This window comes from Pangasianodon hypophthalmus, chromosome 15, assembly GCF_027358585.1.
Source record: "Pangasianodon hypophthalmus isolate fPanHyp1 chromosome 15, fPanHyp1.pri, whole genome shotgun sequence".
Taxonomy (NCBI): domain Eukaryota; kingdom Metazoa; phylum Chordata; class Actinopteri; order Siluriformes; family Pangasiidae; genus Pangasianodon; species Pangasianodon hypophthalmus.
Genome location: NC_069724.1, coordinates 20,301,122 through 20,325,571, shown reverse-complemented (window position 1 = coordinate 20,325,571; position 24,450 = coordinate 20,301,122). Strand labels below are relative to the sequence as shown.

At 38.1% G+C, this 24,450-nt stretch overlaps 1 protein-coding gene across 1 annotated transcript in view; it reads left to right on the top strand.

The window, feature by feature from the left end:
- mmp17a (matrix metallopeptidase 17a) overlaps window positions 1-24,450 on the top strand; it is a 75,516-nt gene that overhangs the window by 35,989 nt on the left and 15,077 nt on the right. Inside the window, exons 2-4 of the mRNA XM_026929063.3 lie at window positions 3,278-3,410; window positions 5,600-5,735; window positions 17,593-17,879. Coding sequence (XP_026784864.3) covers window positions 3,278-3,410; window positions 5,600-5,735; window positions 17,593-17,879 — 556 coding nt within the window. The remainder of the gene's footprint in view (window positions 1-3,277; window positions 3,411-5,599; window positions 5,736-17,592; window positions 17,880-24,450) is intronic.

The following is a 24,450-nucleotide window of genomic DNA, read 5'->3' as shown; positions in this document are numbered from 1 at the left end:
GACGTTTAATTAGTACATTTTCTACTTTCTACTCACTGCTTTTTCAAACAATATATCACTATATTTCTCTATAATCATATATTACAATTTGACCTTTGAGCATCAGACAGTTCCTAACAAATCTAAACTTTAACAGCAAGAATGAGACAGCAAAACTAGCTGAATGCTGATAGCTAGCTGCCACAATACAAATGACATTAGGCTAGTTTGTGTCATGCTAGCGAACAGTTGAGAGATTAGGAACAAATCTGTTGTTAGTTAGCCTTAGGTAAAGTTTTCTCATGTTCCTAGCTGCCACAGTACAAATGAGGCTTGTTTGTGTCATGCTAGCGAACAGTTGAGAGATTAGGAACAAATCTGTTGTCAGTTAGCCTTAGGTAAAGTTTTCTCATGTTCCTAGCTGCCACAATAAAAATGAGGCTAGTTTGTGTCATGCTAGCTAACAGTTGAGAGATTAGGAACAAATCTGTTGTTAGTTAGCCTTAGGTAAAGTTTTCTCATGGTCCTAGCTGCCACAATACCAGCAGTCTTGCTACATACACTTTGTATTCAGGCAGTTTGTATTGTGACAGCCAGCTATTAGCATTCAGCTAGTTTGTATCATCAGGGTTTTTATCATGCTAGCTAGCATTTGAGAGATTAGGAATAAAGCTGTTGTTAGTTAGCTTTAGCTAATGTTTTTCTTTGGCTCCTTAGTGAAAGAAGCACTAATTTACTAGATAAAGTCAGTGTGATTTGAGGCAGACATATTTTTCTTTGTGAATCTTTTTTCTGCGTTTACTTTCATGCTTTAAGTAAAATTAAGAGTTTATTCTTAATTAATTCTTTCTTTTGAGTGAAAAATTCAACAACTTCACCTTTTACCAGACTATTTGTTGTATAACCAGAGTAGATATATAACTACACTTTACTTGAGTAAAGAATCTGATTGTATATATGTTTTTATATATGCTGTGTTATGTTTCTGCACTCAAATTCGTACGCATTCCTCTGATTTCTGTGTATTGAAACATGGTTGCTGTTAGGTTGTCTTCTTTATTGATTTTATGTGACTTAATAAACAGTATAACAAATAGTTTTCAGCTCATAAGTGACCTTTGCAACAATAAACAAAGCATTTTATAAATCGCTTATGTTCCGGCTGTGTTTGAGACCATCTATCTTCCCGAGATCAACTGCCATCTCAGCTTCTTAATCGCTCATGTTGAACAGTCTGATTAGTGTCATCAATGTACGTTGACATTTTTAGACAATTAATGCGGCTAGATTAGTCTATGTATGGTTTTTCTCTGAAGACTATTTTAATTAGCTGAGTTAGTCTGGAGCAAGGTTTCAACATGACCTTTGAATATAAATAATTTAAGGTCATGCTGAAGCACTGTATAAACTTATTTATGCTCTTAATGGATTGTTAGACTGGTTCAAACCTGTAACCTTTTTGGTCAAATTTACATGTTTTATTCATTTAATACAAAAGTAACCAATCTAAGTAGAGTACAAAATGGCAGTAGGTTGGAATAATAATGGTATAATGGTATCACCTCAAACCTTAAAATTGATTAATATTAGAAGTATGAAACATGAGGGGAAAGACAAAGTTCAAATACTGGTTAGATAGGTAGTGGCAGGAAGTAACCCAACACCAAACCTAGGGTGATTTTGTGAAAGATATAAAATTATATATAATTATATACAGTGGGGTCTAAAATGAGAATTTTAGAATTTTACTATTTGATATGTCCCCCTTTTGTCCCCCTTTTGCTTTAATGACAGTGTGCACTCAAGCTGGCATGGACTTCACACATTTGTATAAAACCTGATAATCCATGTTACATCAAATCCATCAGAGTGTCATTGGTATGTCAAGGCCAGAATCTGCATTGAACTCCAGTTCCCAGAATGCACTGCAGTTTACAAACATGGACCTCAAGGACTACACATCCCAAGCCACATGCTCCATGTCACACTCCAACTTAACTGATTACTGACTAGACCTGGGCTCAATCACTCACACACACACACACACACACACACACTATATAAGCCACTCACCAACAATCTGAAGAAGTGAAGTATCATCCTCTGTTCCACTGTTGACATATCAATCCTTGTTTTCTCATGCATGATATTCTGTTTTTTTGGAACCTTGTTTATTCTGCCCAAGTCTGTTTGTTCATCGCCTGACTTTTTTTTATCTGTATGCCTGTCTTTTTAATAAAAGCATAAACTACAGCTGCAGCCATCTCGGCCTCCTGACACATGCTTCAGTGGAAGGGATAGAACCCAAGAAAAATGTCGTCTTTGTGTACAAAGGATTTAACATGGTCAAGATCACAATTTTGCCTACAATTAGTGCAGAATTTTGAAGATTAAACATTCAAGATATTGAACATTGGATACTTTGTTTTAGATTCTATTTCCCTAATTCTGTAATCCCAGATTTTCAGTGTGATCTCAGACTTTAGGACCCCACTGTATGCACATTCCTTTTCCCCTTCTCTGTCTTTACACTGAAAAAAAGTTGCCAGTGAGAGATGTCACACCTGGATGGAAGACAAAATCATTTTATGGACTGATAACAGCCTAGTCAAGGCGTAAAATGTATTTTTCATTTGAGAAACCACATTAATAGTGAAATTTAGCCCACACTAATGCTTGATATGTGACTAGAAGATCTCCTAAATGCTTAGAAGCGTAGGTAGAGATTTGACTTCTTTAGTATTTCATTCCTTGCTGAGATTGCTGTGTAAACACAAAGCAATTTTAATAATGGAATTTGTTGAGGTGGTGTCAGTGAAGATGGCCTGTGTTATTGATCTGAGTAATTCAGCATTTATACATACCTGTCAAAACAACATTGAAATTCAAGCCACTCTGAGATTTAATTCACAGCAGCCACCAAATAAAGATGCCCCAGAGGCATAGTGTATGAAACCAAAATCAATTATTAGTTAATGTTTATCCAGAAGTTTAAATTGTTGTTATTGGTATAAAATACATTTGCGGTGTATTTGATTGTGTTTGAGCAGTGGAGGGAAATCGAGCAGATGGTTGTCACTTAAATAACACAGAGAGACAGTGAGGCTTAGGCACATGCATATGCTGCTCTGAGAGACTGGGACAGCAGTGAAAACGATGATAAGCAGAAGCGCATAATAATGTACAATACTAAGTATTTGATATGCTTTTCATGCTGAGTATGCTGTATACAAATTTATATAAATTCTTATGGAGTGAAACAAAACTCTTAAGAATCCCCTTTTCTCTGTGTATACAGGATTGGCTGAGTAAGTTCGGATACCTCCCACCCGCTGACCCTGTGACCGGCCAACTGCAGACCAAGGAGGCCCTGACCAAGGCGATTAAAGCCATGCAGCGATTCGGAGGCCTGGAGGAGACCGGAGTGTTTGGTGGGTGTCTGTTTGCAACATCACATATTCTGAGCGTCTTACAGATTGTTAAAGATTTTGATGGTTTCTTTTTGTTAAAGTCACACCTCTAAATTACAATAGTGGAAAGATTATTTTGCACAGGGCGTAGAACAAGACCCCAAAACTAATTTATGAATTCTATGGGCCTGCTAATGCAGTGTGGAAATTGTGTTGTGCTATTATTTACATATCTCATCAGGGACTAATTTTTACTGTTGTGCGTGGTGATTCGTTATGCAGACTCACTTATCTTTATGTCATTATCTCTGTGCTAAGTGTGCTTAATTCAGCTTTTATGATAGCTAGATATTTGACATACTTCCCATAAGGCCTGTCTGAGCACAGATATCTAAAGCTAATAAAATGGAAATATTAATTACCAAGCTAATAAGCACAGTAGGATAGCAATCTTCTTGTCATTATTTTGCATTAATTAATGTCTTAAAGTAAATACTAAGTCAGAATGAACAGTAAACATTAAAAAAGGGCCTGAGGATGTTTGACTTTTCTTTGCAGTTCTACAAAACCATTTTGAACCTGAGAGATGAACTGGGTGATTTTGTGATTGCTGTGCAATTCAATACTTGTAACTTTATACATTATTATTTTTCAATATTGGATGGAAAATGGAAAATTTAGTATTTTAGCATATAGTTAGCCAATACACAAAATGTGGCTAACTAGCATCCACTCTAATGGCAAGAGGACATTAAGGACAGTCTAATGATTTTCATAAATTTGTTTTATTATAAATCAGTAATTCACTTTCAATCTATAATTTGGGTAACAGGGTTGTACTTTCAGCATAACCTCATCACGCAATATCATTCATTAAGAATAAAGAAAAAAAATGAGAGAACTTAGTTTTCTTCTTCCCATGATCTTCAGGAAATTCAGATGGTGCGACGTCCTGTTGAACATATGACTTGTTGAATATTCAAAATATTCCATAGGGGTGAATGTGTTCAGGTGAACTAAAATGTACATTTTTCATAACCTATAATGGACAGCTCATGGAAAAGGATGTTTCAAGTATTTTAACAATTACATTTTAAGGTACTATAGTTATAGTGAGCTGGGACAAGCAAAAATGCTGTAGATAAATTTGATTAATAATTAAGTAATTATTTATTATTAAGTAATTATTCTTTATCCGAACCATGCACATGGGTTGTTGTGAAGAACACTTTAAAATGTCCATAACTTTACGTACATATTTGTAAATGTAATATTAATGAGACACAGTGGCATTTTCTAAATGGTATGAATAATTTCTTTTGCGAAGTCTTGGAATCCTCCTTCATTGAGCATTACGAGAATATTACAAGGTTTTGGAATTTGGAAAAGAATGGAATTTAAAGTCACTCTTTCTACACTTTGAAAAGTTGTGGACAGTGAACACATGATAGACTTGCCATTCAAGTGGTTAAGGTTGTGAGAACACTATTGCTAAGCAACTGGGACATACTGACATTGACCTTAGCTAGCTAATAGCCGAGGTTGCCGATTTAGCTGGTTAGCATGTAGCCAGTAAGTCTTTTATACGAACACAGTTACAGTGAAAAATAAAACAAAACGAAACCATCAGAGGTAGCAACAATTCCCTCAGCTTCGTTGGTAATTACTAACTAAGAAAAGATACCATATGACTATAATCATATAGTGTGTATTACACTTAGCATCAAGCACTAACTGATGAACTTCTCTGGGAGACGCCATATAAACATAAGTACTGCTTCAACTTTCACAGAAATTTGAATTAGGAAAATACAAATTTTCCAAATAAAAGTAGTTATTATTGGGTGTACATGTGAAATTATACATGGTGAATATGAGTGTTTTTGAATGAAGCATGAGATTGGAGATGCTAAGGCTGTCTTTAGACTCTCCCTTAATGCATATCACATGGAAATTAAACATGGAAACTGTTCAGTTCAGGAAAAAAAATTACTGCCACCTGACTGGACTTCCAAACTGAAAGTTTTTTACGAAAACATTCTTGTGACATGCATTGAACAAGCTTCCTCAACCCGTTGCCACCACAACCCCTACCAGAAAAGAAACCGTAGGAAGATGAATGAATTAATTAATGAATTAGTGTTTTACTAGAAATGAGCAATAGCCCTGTATTAGCATGACTAAATTGTGTGTTTGTTTTTTTCCTTCAGACCAGGCCACCCTAGGTTTAATGAAGACACCACGCTGTTCGCTGCCAGACATGTCCGAGCCGGAGACAACGGCTGGCAGGAGAAGACGAGCGCTGGCACCTCAGAAAAAATGGTCCAAGAGACACCTGTCCTGGAGGTACAATAGCAGCACTGAAACTATGCACTGTCATGCCAAGCTTCAGTGGCTAGGCGTGGGTGTAGCACTTACCATGCACTGTGTATTATAGCCTTACAGTTTACATAGGGACAGAAAAAGAGAATCAGATATGAGAGACAGAACAGGAGTCATCTGTCTTGATGCTGTCGTAAAAGGGAAGTTCATTAAAAAGCACTGAGCAACATATGGATTTTGGTATTTCATCAACACAGATGGGTGCTGATGGAGACTGATTTAGAGAATTTGTGCTCCCGAAGCGGCAGCAAATGTGTGTCTGTGTGTGTGTATGTGTGTGTATACAGGTCTGTGCATGCCTGCGAGCTTGCATATGCATGTGTAAGCTGTCCCGTTTTTATTGATGGCAGAGGTTTTGGGCAGGCTTGTTTTTTTCAGTGTCGCACATCCTTCCCTCTCTCATTACCAGATCCCGCTGAGAACTCACACACTTATCTGTCCCAATCCTACAGCTCTGGTCCTGTCTCTAACATAATTCTCCATCCCTGCCTTTAGTGTGAAACAGATTTGGCCCACAGTATGATTCCACGTACATACGAGTTGGTTGGTTGCTGAATTTTTGCTTTCCCTTATTTCACAGCTCGTTGGTTTGGAGTTAATTTGGTCTCAGTTCTTGTCTGTAAGGACAAATGTGTGAAAACCGAAAAGCTTTATTATGGAATTATCAGGATCAGTTGATGTGCTTATTTTTTCAACTCATTATTCTCTTGTATGTTGTAATTAACTTTCAACAAGTGCGTTGGGTTGAATTAGGGATCTAACAGTTACGAGATTTTACTACAAAATCATTAGACTGATTTCTTTACTCCAACTCCCAGCCATGCTTGTGTACATGAAGCCCAACCTCCCTGAACCTATGGTGGCTGGCAGAGTTTATCGACATTAGTTTCTTAGCCAGCAAGCTAACATATGGGATGCCGAGGCAGGGTGAAGATCCACGTGCAAAAGATTTAATACAAATTCTGGCACACAAAATAAATGTGATCTAGAATCAAAGTTGTAATAGAGGTAAAGATCACGGCCGATAATGATAAACATGGGCAAAATGAAACCAAACATTAATCCAAAGACAGTGCAAGGGTCAGATATACAACAAGGCAATCAGCAATAACAAAAGCTCAGTACTTACACACATTCTAGGAATGGCAAGACTTCGCAATGAACTTAGAAACATGAGCAGTTGAAAAGTCTAGAAGCCAGGTAGTGATACTAGAATTCATTCAGCCATTGCAGCATGTCCACTACTATAGACACACACTCACCGTTCCTCCTTTTATACAGCGACATTTCTCTCGTCGTAATTGAGAAGCTAGTCTTATTCGTATTAATTTATAGATTTGTGTAGATTACTTTCTTTTAAGTCATTAATATGAAGCAACTGAGTTTCACAAAAATGTCATTAAATCAGTATTTAAAACTTTTTAAACTTGACAGCATAATCTGTATATAAAAGTGTAGTAACTGATGCCAACTGAAGCCGATCAATTTTCACATCAGTAAATTTACTCTCATGAGATCTTTTTTCCAAACTAATTAGACTTTCATAAGTACCACATTTCTGCTGTAAATGCTCTTGTGAACAATTTATGAATAAATCCATTTGTATCTAGCTTAATAAATGAGGCCACTGTTTGAACATTTATGTTTCAATTGTTCCTCAGATATATCATTATTTCTAATAGTTTGAACAGAAAAATGTTAATTAATTTAAGGATTTTAGCCATTTTATTTTAAAATCAGACAATATGCATATGGTGTAGCAAGAGCTTATAAATTGTAAGTCAGTAGAGCGAAAACAGCTGAGCCTTATCCCCTGGTGCACCTGTTTCTACACGTGTGTCTGTGTGTGTGTATTTGTGTGTGACGGCCAGGGGAAGCAGCAGAGGAGCACACATGAGCCAGGTGAAAGGCCAGGCACGGTAATAACCCAAGTAATGGTCTGTTTTAGGAGCAATGATAAAAAACCTTATTTGATCCTAGAGTAATGGAGCAGGGATGGGGAGAGTGAATGACAGCGAGAGAGAGAGAGAGAGAGAGAGAGAGAGAGACTGGAGGCTGCCAAGCACTGTGAATTGTTGTTCTACAGATTGCTCTGAAAGAGATATATTTTATAACAGACCCAAGAGGAGCAGTGGATCAATATTACAGGGTAGAAATATAGGCAGCTTGGATCGGCTATAGTTAACATTCTTTTGTTGACGTGCTGGTTATATGTACTGCTAAAGTTACTTCTGGCCCACTGTTTGGCCCTCTGTATCATCGCTAGCAGCTAGATAGCTAAATAAATTTCTCTAGTTATGTTGTCTTTGGTGTTTATTTCAGGAGCCAAAAACATAAAACTGTAGAAGCTGTGAAAGTCTCCTGGAAAGAATAACTGAATCAGGATAGTGAATCAGAATAGTAATACAACAATATGCAGATTTCACAAAATATACACAACATATGCAGACAGTTATAGAATTATTGTCACCATTCCTGAAAATGAGCAAAAATTATTATATTATAAAAATTAACAACCCTGCAGTTTTAAGCTTACACACATATATATAATTCAATTCAATTCAATTCATTTTTATTTGTATAGCGCTTTTTACAAAGGTCATTGTCTCAAAACAGCTTTACACAAACAAAAGTAAAGTGAAGTGTGTGTGTGCCGTCTCTGATGAGCAAGCAGGGCGACGGTGGCAAGGAAAAACTCCCTGAGATGGTGATAGGAAGAAACCTTGAGAGGAACCAGGCTCAACAGAGAACCCATCCTCATATGGGTTTACACTGTAGTGTGCGTGTGTGTGAGCACAATGTGTGTTGGTGTAGTCCATGGAAAACAGCTGAAGCGTTTTCGTGGCAGTATGAAGCATTGCCGGTGGACAGGTCCAGAGTGAAGGGGGGGGAGGTCTGGATTACCAGCAGCTCAGGAGTGATGCTCATCTGGTCCGAGCGTAGGGGGGTCTAGATCACCGGCAGCTCAGGAGTGTAGCTCGGCAGAAGGAGAAGGAAAGTGGTTAGGTACACTCACAGTCACCGTGTGGAGATAAAACTCAACATCCACGAGTCCCCCAGATCTACTCCTTTGATAAAAACACTAGTCGCTAAATGCTAGGTTAAATAAATAAGTCTTCAACCTCGACTTAAACACTGAGACCGTGTCTGCTTCACGTACATTAACTGGGAGGCTATTCCATAATTTTGGGGCTTGGTAAGAGAAAGCTCTGCCCCCTGCCGTGGTTTTGGCAATGCGTGGTACTGATAGACAGCCTGCATCCTTAGAGCGAAGTAGGCGCGGCGGAACGTAAGGTACTAACATATCGCTTAAATACTGCGGAGCGAGACCGTTTAATGCTTTATAGGTTTATAGGTATATATATATATATATATATATATATATATATATATATGCATGCTGGTGCTGTATAGTATTATTTTAACACAATGTTTTTTCAAATTAGGTTTTCTTTGGTAGTGCACTGCTAATTATCGAGATTCTCATAATTAATATTTGGTGGAGAACAACACTGAGTCTGTTGTAGAGTGATCTTGGACCACTCATTTATACAAAAGGATTTAAAGCTCTCTTATATTTCTAGATTAAATGCATGTGGACTGTCCTCTTCAATTCCATGTTCCCACACCCATTTCTATATTGATTTGGATGTAAATTTGCAGCAGTTATCTTAAAGATCTGTTTATGATCAGTCTATGGGCAATTCATAACCTCATGGGAGAAGCAACCAGGTTTGGGTCTAAATTCACAGATTCATGATGCTGTCAATCTTCACAAGGGCCTCTGGACCAGTTGTACTTTACAGTTCCACAGTCTTTCCCATATCACCATTATTTGAAGGTTATGTCTCCACATGCGCAAATATATCAGTTTAAAATGGAAATATGATTACATGATTTGAAGCCTATTATTCGAGTGAGTCTCCTTAAATGTAAATTCACACAAAATCAGGAGCTCTCGTAACATCCAAACATTTATCTGAACTAAACTGGATGAACTGGATTTTCGTGAGTACCACATTCCGTCTTCTGTAAATGCGTCTGCGAATGATTTCAACGATGTTCAGTTTGGCTGTAATTTTGTCCTGGTGTCTTGAAGGGTGCCAATACTTTTGGAGTTGATTGTATAGAGTACATCTCGTACTGGCTAAAATACATGCAGTCTGGATGAAGGGTGTTACTGCAAAAAATGCAAGAGTTCATACTGAAGTCTGTGCTTCACAGTCTATGACAAAAATGATGCATAGTATCTGGTATATCACCCTGTAAAGTGTGTAAATATGCAAGGTGTGCAAACATACGAGTGAAAAATGTACTCTGCAGAGTGTCAGAAAGTGAATTGGATCAGAAAAAATGGCTCTGCAGAAGGTGTGAGTGTATGTGTGTGTGGAGCCTCAAACGGAGCTCAGGCACTCAGTGGGTATTGAGGGAGCGGTGATTGATCGTCCAGTGAAAACCCACGTCCGAGACTCAGCTGTGTGTACAGGAGTCGTGGGCACACGGTACATCGGGCAGTGCCAGTCAGAGACAGACCCTCACTATGGGCTCATCACTCCACATTAGTACACTACCACACGGGAGACCAGCCTCCCACTTGTTAACACTCGCTATAATTACCCAAATAGATTAGGAGTGATTGCATAGGAGCGAGTCTGTTTTTTCCCTGCAGTCCCATTGTGTTCTTGATTTCCCCTGCTGATTACTGAGGAATGGAATGAAACGGAGTTATGATATGCATCTCGCTGTTTGCTATCCTTCATTACTCTCTATCACATTTCAATCTATCAGATTTCTCTCAAACTTTAACCCTTCACTTACTTCACTTACAAAGACACACAAACACACAGTGCCCTTTGACTAGATACAGTAAGAGTGTAAGTAAAAGGTGCTTTATGTGTGAAAAGTAAAAAAGAATTTCGCCTAGTGTACAGTTGTAACTGAATATGAATACATTATTCAGAATAAACATATACAAATACAGACAAACAATGACCATAACAATGTCCTTAACATGAACAAGATACATTTGCAGTGTTAATTCATTCATCCTTAGTAACTGCCTGGTCAGGCCGAGGTGGTTTAAAATAGGCTACTAGTTTATTTATATTTTTGGAAATAAATTTTGCAGGCAGGTACACACATATAAAATAACTGCGTGAGTGGGATTAAAACCAGTCTCTAGTTGAGACCAGTTATGAATTACCAGAACATGCTGACAGTGCTGGTTTTTTTTTAATTCCAAAATGAAAATCAAGAAAGGAAAAAAAGGACAAAAAATTCTAGTTTACACTGCACCCACTTTGATTGTAAATACAGATACAGATCTAAGATATTTAGAGTACTAAACAGATACAGATACAGTAATGACATTGGGTTACACCCCAATACACATTACATACAACTGTATGAAATAACAACTGAATGTAAATGAACATCCTCCTAAAAATAAAAAGATGATTCTGCTTTTTTCAAGCGCTGCCCTAACCAAAAAGTGCACAAAAAGTTGGAATAAATACCTATGCACCATCTTGGATAAGGGGCTCAACGTTAATGATATTAAAGAGGCCTTTAAACAAAAAAAGCCAGAAATCTGTGCACTGTCTCATTCTTATTCTCTGTAAATAATAAATACATCCATTCTGTTTCTCTTCTACAGCTTTTTTCTTTAGCGCATCATTTCATTCTCTGTTATCTGCTGGTTCCAGTCACTGAGCTTCAAGAATAAAACAAAGCGTAATGATTTGTGCCAGAGTAACATTTATGCCAGAGGCCATTAACTTTCCTTTGTACATTCTGTACTAGAGAAGTGCCAAGTGCTTGTATATGAACATTTACACTATATGGCTAAAAGTTTGTGGACACCTCATCATCACACCCATATGTGGACCTTCCCCAAAACTGGAAACACGCAGTTGTATAGAATGTCTTTGTATGCTATAGCATTACAGTTTCCCATCACTGGAGCTAAGGGGCCAAAACATGTTCCAGCATGACAATGTGCACAAAGCGAGCTCCATGACGAGCTTGAGTGGCCCGCACAAAGCTCTGACCTCAACCCCACTACGCACCTTTGGCATAAATTGGCCATGTTCCAAAAGCTAGTGGAAAGCCTTCCCAGAAGAATGGAGGTTATTATAACAGCAAAGGGGGACTAAATCTGGAATGGGATGTTCAACAAGCACATAAGGGTGTGATGGTCAGATGTCCACAAACTTTCGGTCATAAAGTGTATATGTGTGTTGGTATTAGGGATGCATGTATGTATACTGTACATGCTCCATCTCATTTAATTTTTCATCAAGGTTGATTAAAAAACACCTGGATTTTAGCCAAATAATCAAACTAATTGCATAATTAGTTTACGAATCATGTAACCTGTTAATCTGCTTTCTTTTTTTTTTTTTTTTTTTTTTTTTTTTACTTTTATTTAAATTGTCAGATGGACAGTTTCAAATCAAACTGTAAAATAAGAACAATTAATCTAATATTTATGCTAAAGAAGTAAATCTGATTATTGATTGATTTATATATAGACCCGTTCTCATTATCAGACTATTTATAGCCAAGTTTTCATCTGCTCAAGACAAAATTTAGGAGATATCCATGTCTAAAATTTGCATGCATTTATAACAGCATGCAACCTGTTTTGTATGCTTTAAGCAGCATTTGGCTCCTGTCAGTCATTATATTCACCCTGCTTGTTCATACTAATGGATCTGTTCTATCTCTGCCAGATAGCTGGGCAAGTCCACCTCTTCCTCTTCAAATCTCATACACTTCTTTCTTTATATTTTTCCATTGCCTTTTGATTTGCTTGTTGTCTTGTTACAGTATACCCCACATTTCATTTTTAACATTTTGGAATTCTATTTTTTTGTAAATAGTGCATTTTTTTTTCCATTCAAAAACCATAGGGGATACAAACTTTTGCCCTCAACTATAAGTGCATATAAGGTATAAAATCTAATATGATTTTAACAATACAGAGCTCCAGGAAATTTTCTGCGCAATACAATCCCAAACAATTCACTTTCGGGACACCTAAGTGGGCGGAGTGTTTGGCTGATGCTGACAGATGATGGCTTTCTCCGGGTCGTTGATGGTTCTGCTGTCGTCTAGCCAGATTTTCCCATCAGGTTTGTAAGAGCTTTGAGAAGAGGTTTTGTCTAAGTGATCAAAGCCAGATAATCAATGTGAGTTGCTACAGGAATGAATAGAATAATACTTCTGTTGTTTTTTTGCCTGCATGTGGATGGGTTAGCTTGTTCTGGATGATTAGAGTACCATACAGTACATTCCCCGAGCACATGCCCTCCTGTCTGCTTAATCTGCACAGAGTCACATAGTGGCAAAGGACAGGGCCGTGACTGGAAATAAAAAGGCAGCATTTTAGAATCAGTGGGCCTCATTTATCAAGCTAGGATACAAACGAATTTATTCATAATTTGTTTATTGGTCACAGAAATGTTTACATAAGAAAACTGGTATGCGTAAAAATCGATTTAGTTTGGAAAAACATTCTTATCCTACGAGAGTGCTGGAGTTTGTGTAGATCTATGTATGAGGACACTCACTAATGTTTATCTGGATTGATTGACTTCAAGTCATGCAGTTGGCCTATGTCACTACAATTTTATATACAGATTACGGTGACAAGTGTAATTAGCTTATTTATTTATTTATTTCACATAAAAATTTTATGAAAATTTTGAGACAGTCATTTCAAATTAACAACTTGAAAGAAAGCAATCCACAACAAATCCATAAATTAAGACAAATAAACCTCACCATTCAATTAGAACAAAAGAAATGGCATCATATTAAAGAAGGAAGAGTTATGAAGTTTGTGTATATGGTAGCCGACACGCTGCAGTGGCTAAGCTGCATTATTGGAAGGTTTAGCACATGCCGTGATTAGGAGGCGCCCTTCCACCGCTCCAGTTCCGTTCAGCTCTTTGCCTTTTGTGGAGTAAACTTTTGTAAATCAGGTGAGAATTTTGAGTTCAGTTTGGCCTACAAAAACATTTACGCACTTACTAAAAGAGTGATAAATGTGCGAACACTGGAATGGAAAGCATGTGAAGAGAGTGTCTGAGAGAAAATGGATGAGAAAAGTGAGCTTGGAATACAATCTCTAACCTTTCACCCCAAGTTTCACAGCTGGCTGTGAGTTGCAGAGATTCACATATTACTTTAAATGAAGTCCTTAGCATTTGACAGAAAGATATATAGTAGCAGGAAAGAAGACATCAAAGGTTAAGGAGACTAAGTAACAGAAAAGGAGTTCCCTCCGCTGGTCAGTGAGGTTGAGATGTGTCATAGAAGAAAGAAACGCAGTAAATTGCCCACTAGGGACTCCGAGAATGTACTGACTATCCATATTGGTGATGATATTTTCTTGAAACACTGGAATTTATGTGTTGTTGACTGATATAACACAGCACATATAGCATATGAACATTACATTATCCAAAATACATCACCATAAGTCCTGTGATGCCTCCCATAACCTGCTAGAAAAGACTCAGTTAGTTACTAAGAGGATATTGTTGGTAGTGTTTTTGGCCAAAACTCAGCTTTGTTATTAGTTATTTATAGAAAATCAAAAAATTCACTTGGTGCATCAATGACCTACGGCAAATAAATGGATAAATTCTTTATTCATTAAAAAAGAAAAGTCCAAACAAGTATGAAAGAAAAACTCACAAAAAAGTAAGTCTGTATCCTAAATTCTGTTAACTGGCAGGAAATTAGTATTCCTAACATTGAGCAAACATCTGAATACCAACAGCTACAGCATATCGCTAATCTCTTAAATGTTTTCTAGCAGGCTAATAACTCTGGGGAAATTAATCCTTGCTAATAGCTAGGATTTGTGGTGAAAGCAGCCCAGATATATAAAAAATGTAGCTAACAGCAGAGATCTAATTGAGGTCTAATTGTTATCACATCAGTTACAGTTTAGACTCCATTTCCCAGAATGCACCTCCGCTTACAATGACCACCACAGACACCCAACTCCCAGCTCATACGTTCAAGTTCACCGCATTAATGATCACACACACCTCGACTCAATTAGCACGTCACCTATATAGGCACACTCCAAACACACACACACACACCGTGAAGTATTCGTTCAGCTCTGTTACACATCTGACATACCAAGCCTTTGATTCACGTTTGCTACTTCTCGTTTTAACCCACGTTTGTTCTCTTGTGTTGTGATCCCAACCTCGTTCTTTGATAACCTGTTGATGATAACATCGCCTGACCTTTTGCCTGTTGCTTGACTCTGATTTTTGTGTATGATTTGGATTTGGTTGTACCTGCCAGTAGCTTTTAATAAACACATTCGCCGCAACTGTCGCTGTCTCTGCTACCTGACAACTGATAGCTCAATCGGAATAAAAAAACGTGTCATGTACGCATCTCAATCCGAATAGTGTTAACCAATTAAGGCCAGTCGGAATAAAATTTTTATACAATCAAACGATTCAAAAGATGACCCTTTTAATAATCTGTTAAATAGAAGAATAATAGCCATATAAACTTTTGCGCCTGATTTGTTATAGGAATCTGCATGTTATCTGCATGTGCATTTGAGTCATGATGCGTTCCTTGTCTGATAAAACGGTCCTGTTAGGAAACAGTTACTGCGTTTAATCGATTTAAGATAATTGTGAAAACAAAAGCAGCATGATTATGTTCATAAGTGTGTGTGATGATCAGGTATCCATAAACTTTTAGCCATATAGTGTAAAACATACATATAAAGGAAGAGTCTACAGGTTAGGATGCAAATAAACAGTTCATTAGGAATCTGCAACTGGAATTAGGTCTCCAAATTTAGATTCCCTAGTTTAAATGTTGGGAAAATTGTGTAGCTTGAAGTTGCTCGTATATTTCCAGAGACTGCATTAGATTACAGTATTATTTAGAGGTCAGTAACGCTTCTCTTCTTCTCTCATGATTATATACTCTGAAGTACATAAATATACATAATATACATTTTCCTTCCCGCATATTAACATTCTTTCGTATAGACATTACTTTTTCCATACGACTATATCATTACTGGTGGGACTGGATGCTTGCACTGGGATTTTCCAGTGATTTCATGTTGAACTCACAAACCCTGGCAATACATTGAAGCTGACTGATACACAATAAAGCGCTACAAAATACTGCTTGGAATGAGAATTACCATATGCTTGAATGCTTCTTTAGCTTTAATTAATAAAGAGCCTACTTTTCTTGATAATAAAAAGGAACACCAGTTGCATACAATATTATTGGGTCTTTGTGGTGGAAAGCTATACAGTAAGACACATATTATAAAATGTCTCTGACCAAAAAAATGGGCATGGGGTTAAAAAAAAAAAACATTAAAAAAGATTATGGATAAGAATAAACTGCTTCAGATCACTGTTTCCAAGATAAGCATTTCCAGCCTTACATCCAGCATAATATAAGGTTCATTAAAATCATGGAGCTTGCAGTAATACGATGTGACTGGAATATTTAGATGTATGAGACACTGTCAATCATACTCCCAGGTGAAGCCATGCAGAGAACTGGCAAGGTGATACAGGTAATAACTCTGTAACTGATCCGAAAATGGTAACACCGTAAACATGGAGAGCTTACTCAGCTCATCTGTAATGCAACACAGGCTGCTGTTGACCTTGTGTCACTGCTTTGAGCATCATCTCTGCATCTCCAGGAGCCCTTGTGACCTGCTCTTTAAATCACTCTCTGAAGACATTTACTTATTGCCCTTGAGCAGGTGACAAGGTCCCAGCATCCAAACATACAGTTCATATCGTCTGACTCAGAAAGTCCACAAACCCAGTGCAATTCATTAACCTGGTCTTAACAAGGTCTTGCCACGCATGTGTATTTTATTTCATTTCACTTCAAGGGTATGGTTTCTCCTTGCTACTTGTTGAGCAGGCACCTGAAAATTAATTTTTCATTGATTCTTTTCTCTGTCAGGTTGCAGCACTCAAATTGCCCTTGGTGGAAGAGATTACGATGTTTCTAAGTGGCACTTGGCCTCTAAAAAGGGGGCTGTTTCGTGTTTAAACAAACCTGAATCCTTTTGTCTAGGAGAAGAAGAGAGGGAGAAAACAAATCCTATTATCGTCTAATCCACATTTGGGCCGGCTCAGTTGAGACAGCTTCAAAAGACAGTCTTAGACAGAGTTTGCCGTATTGTTACCCTTAATTCTTTCTAAATGCCAAGGCTAAACCAATTCTGGGTTTTTTTTGGTACTAATGTTTGCATATCTATGAAATGGAAAATGACTTTCATTCATAAATCCATCTTCATCGTCGGTAACCGCTTTATTCTGGATAGGGTGGCGGTGGATCCTGGGAACACTGGTTGCAAGGCAGGAACACTGTGGATGTGACACCAGTCCATTGTCTAATGTGAGCTATATATTAGTTGAACATACATTGATAGATTTTATTGCATATGCAAGTGCAGCCGAGATGTTAGATTGGGTTAAAGGGGTGAGGTTTCCAGGTGTTGTCAGTTAATATTGGGGTGTTCAAAACCCCAAATTAATCATTCCAGATTAATTTGTCAGTTGGCTCATCTACCATTTTATTGGGGAGTACAACTTGTATTTTTAAGTGATAACTCTGATGTTAAATCACTGAGCTTCTATGTGAAGTGTGTACAAATTGGCAGGTCTGGCAACCCAAGCTCAGGATTCAATCAGGAGCTTTGTGGCAGCAGTGCAACTCTCTGCACCACCGTACTGCCCTATTCTGTATTTGTAGTAGTAGCCTTATGGATTTACTTTCTTCCCAGGGTGCGGACATTTCCCAAGGAGTCGGCCGTGCTCGGGAGGGAAACGGTTCGAGCCCTGATGTACTACGCGCTGAAGGTGTGGAGTGATATCACGCCACTCAACTTCCATGAAGTGGCGGGCAACAAGGCAGACATCCAGATCGACTTCACCAAAGCAGACCACAATGACGGCTACCCTTTCGACGGGCCTGGTGGTACTGTAGCCCACGCCTTCTTCCCAGGAGAACGCTTCACTGCAGGAGATACACACTTTGATGATGATGAGGCTTGGACTTTCAGGTCTCCAGGTAAGGCCATGTCAGTGGGGTTGTAGGAAAGGTTTGAATGCGGGTTAGTGTGTTCTCTTAGCTCTTGGGAAAACTTTTAGAACAGGGTCTTTAATCAGATTTTTCTTTTGATTCAAGGAGATAAAAAAAAAACACATCAGATTTCTGGTGTGTCATGGACAAAATTGAACATGAAAACAGGTCAGGGTCTGGTTAACGCATTTGCTGTCTCTACACATCTGCTGCCATTGATCTGTCTAGATTACCATTCTTTTTGTAAAACCTGCAGATCTTTGACTTCAAACTGGGCACTCATTTACAAATTGCTCGCTCTGCTTTTTCTCTGTGATTCACATCCATTATTAGCCATGTAAGCACTGAAACTGAAGAACAATAATGTGTTACACAGCAGCAGAATGTGAAAGGTTTTTGTTTAAACACGCAGCTATATTTAGTAAATTGCAGTATGCTGAAATTTTAGCTTTTACAATTTCAGACATTTTGACCAGTCTGAATGATTCTGTATTTTTTTGATTGATGGGTTTGCCTCAAGAGGAGTTCCAATCGATGCACCAAGAAAACAAAGTCATTGTCATTACTCTAACAAGCAGTTAGAGTCTGTATGTGTGGGCAAATGCGGCTAATGTCTAAACAACTCAAATCAAATTGGAATACTATTAAAATTCTGAGCCAATTATAAAGTCTATTTTTGAACAGTGATCAAACACAAATTATTATTCTAAGCTCAATCCGTTTGTTTTATAGGGTTCTTATTAAGCAAACTTAATTTCATTAAATAAATAATAAACGATTTAAAAAACTCACCAGAGAAAGATATTTTAAGCCTAGTAAGATCAAATTCTAATTATATTTTGCTTTTTAATAAGTTGCATTTTTCTGAGTGTATTTTTCTGAATGTCAAATCTCAGAAGATTTCATAACTGAAATCTTATGTTTCATCTTAAAATTTAATTTTAAACCATTTAACAATATAGTTATATTAAAATATGTTCGAACGTAGTATATGTTCCTGGTTTGCATACTTATTTTTTATTTAACACATTAAATAAACTGTATCTAGCTAAAAGTTTCTTGTCCTCCTTATTTTACAAAGGTTTGTAAAATAATAATAATAATAATAATAATAATAATAATAATAATAATTAAAGCTGCAAGCAGCATTTTTGGGGGCCAAGCGCCCAGACTCGGTGAGCTGCACATTCACAGATGCTCTACAATTGTTGCCTAAGCAATCCCTGGAAAACAGGGCCATAACTTTAGGCAAAGGCATTCAAGAGTGATTTGTAGTTTCACTCATGATGTGTATGTTTTGACCAAAGGAATGAACAAATGGGCACCAGCGTGGTTTAGACAGGTCTCAATATGATGTGAGCCAAATTTGGTGAAGATTGGACAAAATTTGGAAGAGGAGTAGCAAAAAATGGCAGTTAGATGTAAGCATTTTTAGCATGTTATTGTTACTTTTGACCAGTAGATGGCACAACATTTGTTGCATAGCCTGAGGTCATGTTGCTGAAGATGCCTACCAAGTTTTGTGTCATTATGCAAAGTCGTTGCTGAGATACAGCCTCACTTCCTGTTTGGCGGTGTCGCCGGCAGATTTGTTGGACCATAACATGCAAACACTTTGGAGTAATCAATATTCTTTTGATGACATTTGTAAGGCTTACTCTGAAGATGATATGTGCCAAATTTGTTGATGATGGGACAAAATTTGTAGAAGTAGTGAAAAAAACATTTTTGGCTAATACAAATAGTAGAAAATCAAATAAAAAAAATGGGCGGAAATTGACGTCATAGGATGCGTTGAACTTGTCTCGACTCCGGGAATCCAGGGATGCACAGGGATACAGGGCTTTTAAATTCTGGACACATTATTCAAAAGTTATGACCATAAAAGTTCTTCCAAATTAGGACAAAATTTGACCCGATGGTGGCGCTCCAGTATTGGCAGCACTTGACCCAATTTTGGTCAGAATGTTCTTTAAACCCTTCCCAATCAGTGTGCCAAATTTCACAACTTTTTACCAGACAGTACTATGGGCTGCTATAGACACACTAGGAAGAAGAAGAAGAAGCAGAAAAGGAAGAATAACAATAGGGTCCCTACGCACCTTTGGTGCTTGGCCCCCAATGATGATAATAATAATAATAATAATAATAATAATAATAATAATAATAATAATAACACCACAGGAGGAGAAGAAGTGGTGAGGATTTTTATGTGGTTAACTCATTTTTGACCAAAATTCCCTACAATATTGAGGTCATGACTTGTAATTTGAAATACAGACACTTCATCTAAAAAAAATAAGACTGAAGAAATAAATCCAATTTGCCCTGCTGCATGGAATGAAACTTTAAAGCATTTTTGATGACCCTTTTCTGACATTAACAAGGTCTGGAGCTTCAGGTCTTCAGACAAAAAAAAGTGAAAAGTTTGAGTCTAAGCTGAGTGTGTGACCTCATTTTGCTCCGACTAAACCATTTAAAGCAGTATTATAGAGTGTTTTCTGTTGACAACAAGGCCTGGATTTCAGGTCTCCAGGTAGAGCTGTGAGAGTCAGACTATGTGAGAGGTTTGAGTCTGTATTTGTTGACTTTCTAACCTCATTTTGCTCATGGCAAAGCCATTTTAGTGCAGGCCTGTGGAGACAGCGCTATAGCAGTAGATGCACTTCTCCATCATCTGAGTACTTTATCCCTCTTGCTTGCACCTCTCTGAACTGACTCTAGCATGGCTCTGTGGGAAGGCAGGAGCTTGTTTTTGAATAGTCACTGCATTTCCTGTGGGTTTCACGGAACAGAGTTGCCTCCCTCTTTCCATTTTTTTTTCTTGGCCAGCCCGAGGCCATATGGTCCTAGACAGATGTAGGGCTTGTACTAATAATTCTTCGGCTCAAGAAAGCATATGTTTGCATGGGGCGCCTGGCAGGTGTATGTCTGTAGTGGTGGAAAAAAGATAAAGGTCTTGAGATGTCTGACATCTCCTCTGCATGTATACATCCTCTGTGTCTTTTCTGTCTCTCCAGTGTACAGACATCTACTGGACTGCACTTAAAGTTACAATCTTCTAAGTAGTTACAAAAAGTCCTATTCACTCAGAGTCAAATTCTGTTAACTATAACTATAATTTAATTTTAGCACTGCAGACTTCTGTGTCATGCTTTCTGTGTCCCCACTGATGTCAAGCCTCATTTGAGGCTCTCCATATCCTCTCTTCCAAGTACACACTCCAGATACCCAAAATTTGTAATTTTCTGAAAACAAATTACAAATGCGCCTTGTCTGTTAATGTAGTAAATGCAGTTAATGTCCCCAAAATAGCTTCTCTAGTCTCTAATTCACCTCTCTTAGGGTACAAGTGTGCCTGAGGCTGTTTGCTGTGTCATCTTGTGGAGATGACGTATATAAAGTGAGTTAAAAATTTCTCATAGCTACTTTGGCCCAGTGGACAAACTTTGTTTTCTGGATAAGACATGGTGCTTAGAGCAAGTTAACTAAGTTTAAAAAAGTTTTTTTTAATGTTTGTGTTGTAAGAATATAGCTTTACAGAAATCCAGATGTAGACTCAGATCTCTAATGAGCAAACCAGAAGCGACAACGGCAAGGAGATGACATGAGAAAAGAGAACCTATCCCCTTCACCAGATAAGGGGATTATAAAAATATTCCTCTTCTACAACAGTAAACTATAAAGTAGAGGTGTATCACAATGCTACTATCGGTATCTGTATTCAGATTTAAACCCTTAGTGAGTGTGGCTTATCCAAATAATCCTGAAATGTTCTTTCTTTCCTTCTTTCTTTCCGTTTTTTTTTTTTTTTTTTTTTTTATAAAACCCTTCCACAAAAACCCAGAGGTACAAACACCAGCACTATCAGTTTCTCTGACAGTTCCTCAGCATCAGCTACATTATTCGAGTTCATATTTGCTCCCAATAATGTACGGGATTGTGTTTTTAAATGTATACAGGGCTGTGTTTTTAAATCCCGCTTGAACATTTACTATATTTATTTGCACCTGCAATATTTTCTAACAAATTAAGGTGGTCCTATTTCCCAAAGTATGAACAAACCAGTAGCCTAATTTAAACCACAAGACCCTGACCAGGCAGTTACTAAGGATGAATCAATGAACGCTGCACATTCATGTTTATGAACGTGCTCTTTGTCGCGCCCACATGAACGTAAAAACCTCCCGCTCGTGCCACTTTTTTGTTTCATCCTGCAAGGTTTAAAGGAAAAGTGCGCCTTCTGTTTGTATCTGTATTTGTATGTTTATGACACATTATATGTTCATTATATGTTCATTCCTAATAATCTAAGTGTGTTGAAAGGATGTTTGCTGTGAGAATATTGTGAATAAGGGTCCTATGACAGTCTTTATGATTACAGCAGCACTTCTTTGGTACAAATCTATAGTATTCAGGTGAGATGATTCACTGAAGCAAGACTGAGACTTGGGCGTAAACTGTATTTTGTGGCCAAACTGAAGTGCAAGTCTTTCATTGATTCCTCTGGATGATGCACTTTTACTTTGAATCTTACTAGAACCGTCAGTAAATATTTGACATGTTCTTAGAAGGTTAGAGAGTAAATTTCCCAAAATAATGTTCCTTAGATAGATTCTAAAAACAGCTGTTTTAATAAGGGCCTGCTTTAAAATGTAATTACAAAGTTGTTCACACAACGCTCCCAGTTATTGAACAATCTCAGAACCAAAAGCTCCTAGAATTGCAATGTTCAGAAAACATTCTCCTAACCTACAGTTTTTAGCAGGGATCGATCCTTACGTGTTGTTTGAATTGTCCAATGGAGGAAACCTTTAAAGAGTATTCCCCTTTCAGAATACAAAGTCACCTCAGGAAGATAGGAATGTTGCTAATGATAAAATCAATCCTCTAGGACTCAGTGGGCATGAATACGCCCTGGATGTGATGCTAGTCCATTGCAGGGTACCGTGCACAAACACCTACAGGGCAATTTAGAGTTGCCAGTCTACCTACTGGCATGTTTTTGGGAGGTGTGAGGAGACCCGAGAACCTGGAGGAAACCCCTGCGGACATGGCTAGTACATGCAAAACACAGGCTCAAACTAGGAACCCTAGAGCTGTGAGGCAGCATCATTACCTGCTGTGCCGACATGCCACCTTTTTTGAAACAGCAACTTGCAGTTTTCTCTCTAAGCACTTCTCTGCTTCCTCTGCTATTCGAAGAACATCTTTGAGGCGTATTGTTTTTGGCAGGACGTAAGAACTTTCCTCTATTGAGGACCATCTGCTAATGTGCATAATTACTTCTGAAGCGAAATGGAGCTCAAGCAGAAGTGCCTAATGTTAAACGCTTCATTTAAGCTGGTAGGTGGCTCCTCATCGATTGAGTGGCAGCTGGAGTGCCCTATGGTGCGGGATTGACGCGCTCCTGCGGGTCACTTAAGCAGAGTAGCAGGATTGCTGCACTGTTTTTGACAGCATGCAAATAGCTTTTATTAATTATCTCTCTGGTTGCTTGCTAATGCGGACTGATGATTGCGGCCCAAAGAAAAGCCTCATTAAGCAGGTGTGTTTTTGATGACTTTTGCAATTTGGCACCAGCCTCTCATTTGTGTGTGTGTGCGTGTGTGTGTGTGTGTGTGTGTGTGTGTGTGTGTGTGTGTGTGTGTGTGCATGTGAGTGTGGGTGTGTGTGTGTGAGGCACATTGAGCCAGAGAATGGGTAGGAGAAATTACACTCATCCATTATCACTCATATTACATAGCTGTCAGTCCCTACTGCTGGGGTATTGGCTACTTTTCTGACCACCTTTAAAATGGATGGGAGTTATGTTGTTTGCATTCAATCCTTTTGGTATTTAAAGGGGAAAAAGCTAAATTAATCAAAATACTGTAAGAGAAACAATGTTTTATGAAAAAAAAAAGACGATCTGGTGAGAGAAACTAAAGAGCCGAAGAGGTGACAATAATTTTTTAATAAGGTGTGGATACAGATTAATATATTGAGGCCACACTTCATGGCCATGAAGCACTTAACACATGGCAATTATAATATTTTAAATGAGTGAGACAGAGAAATCAATTGAATTAAACCATTGTGGTTACAGGAGCCTAATCCTACGTTCACGCTAGCAAGCAACAGGCGCGTGTTCATTTTCTATGTACTTAGAAGCGACAAAGCACCATCTGATTTGCGGTCACGCGCACAACCGACAACAGCAGCGCTTGCTACATGCCCACAAGTGGCAGAATACAAGCAACTCAAGCGACTTGTTGCTTAATAGTGTAAGCATAAATATTAACACGAGTCCACACCTTGAAAAATATCCGCCATGTCACCTCAGAGCCTCCATAGGAAACCGTACGCTCAAAACTCCACAACTGTGAAGCGACTCACACTGTTCTTTCCTAATCATCATCTGTTATACATGACACTATCTTTGCCAGCAGAGACACCTTCATCTGGCATGTTGTGTGTCTCCTTCCTCAGAGATTCATCCCAAAGAATGTGTTACTGCTGCCAAGTGATCATTTAAAAGCTCCATGGGTTTTTGACACACACAAATAGATGCAGCAGT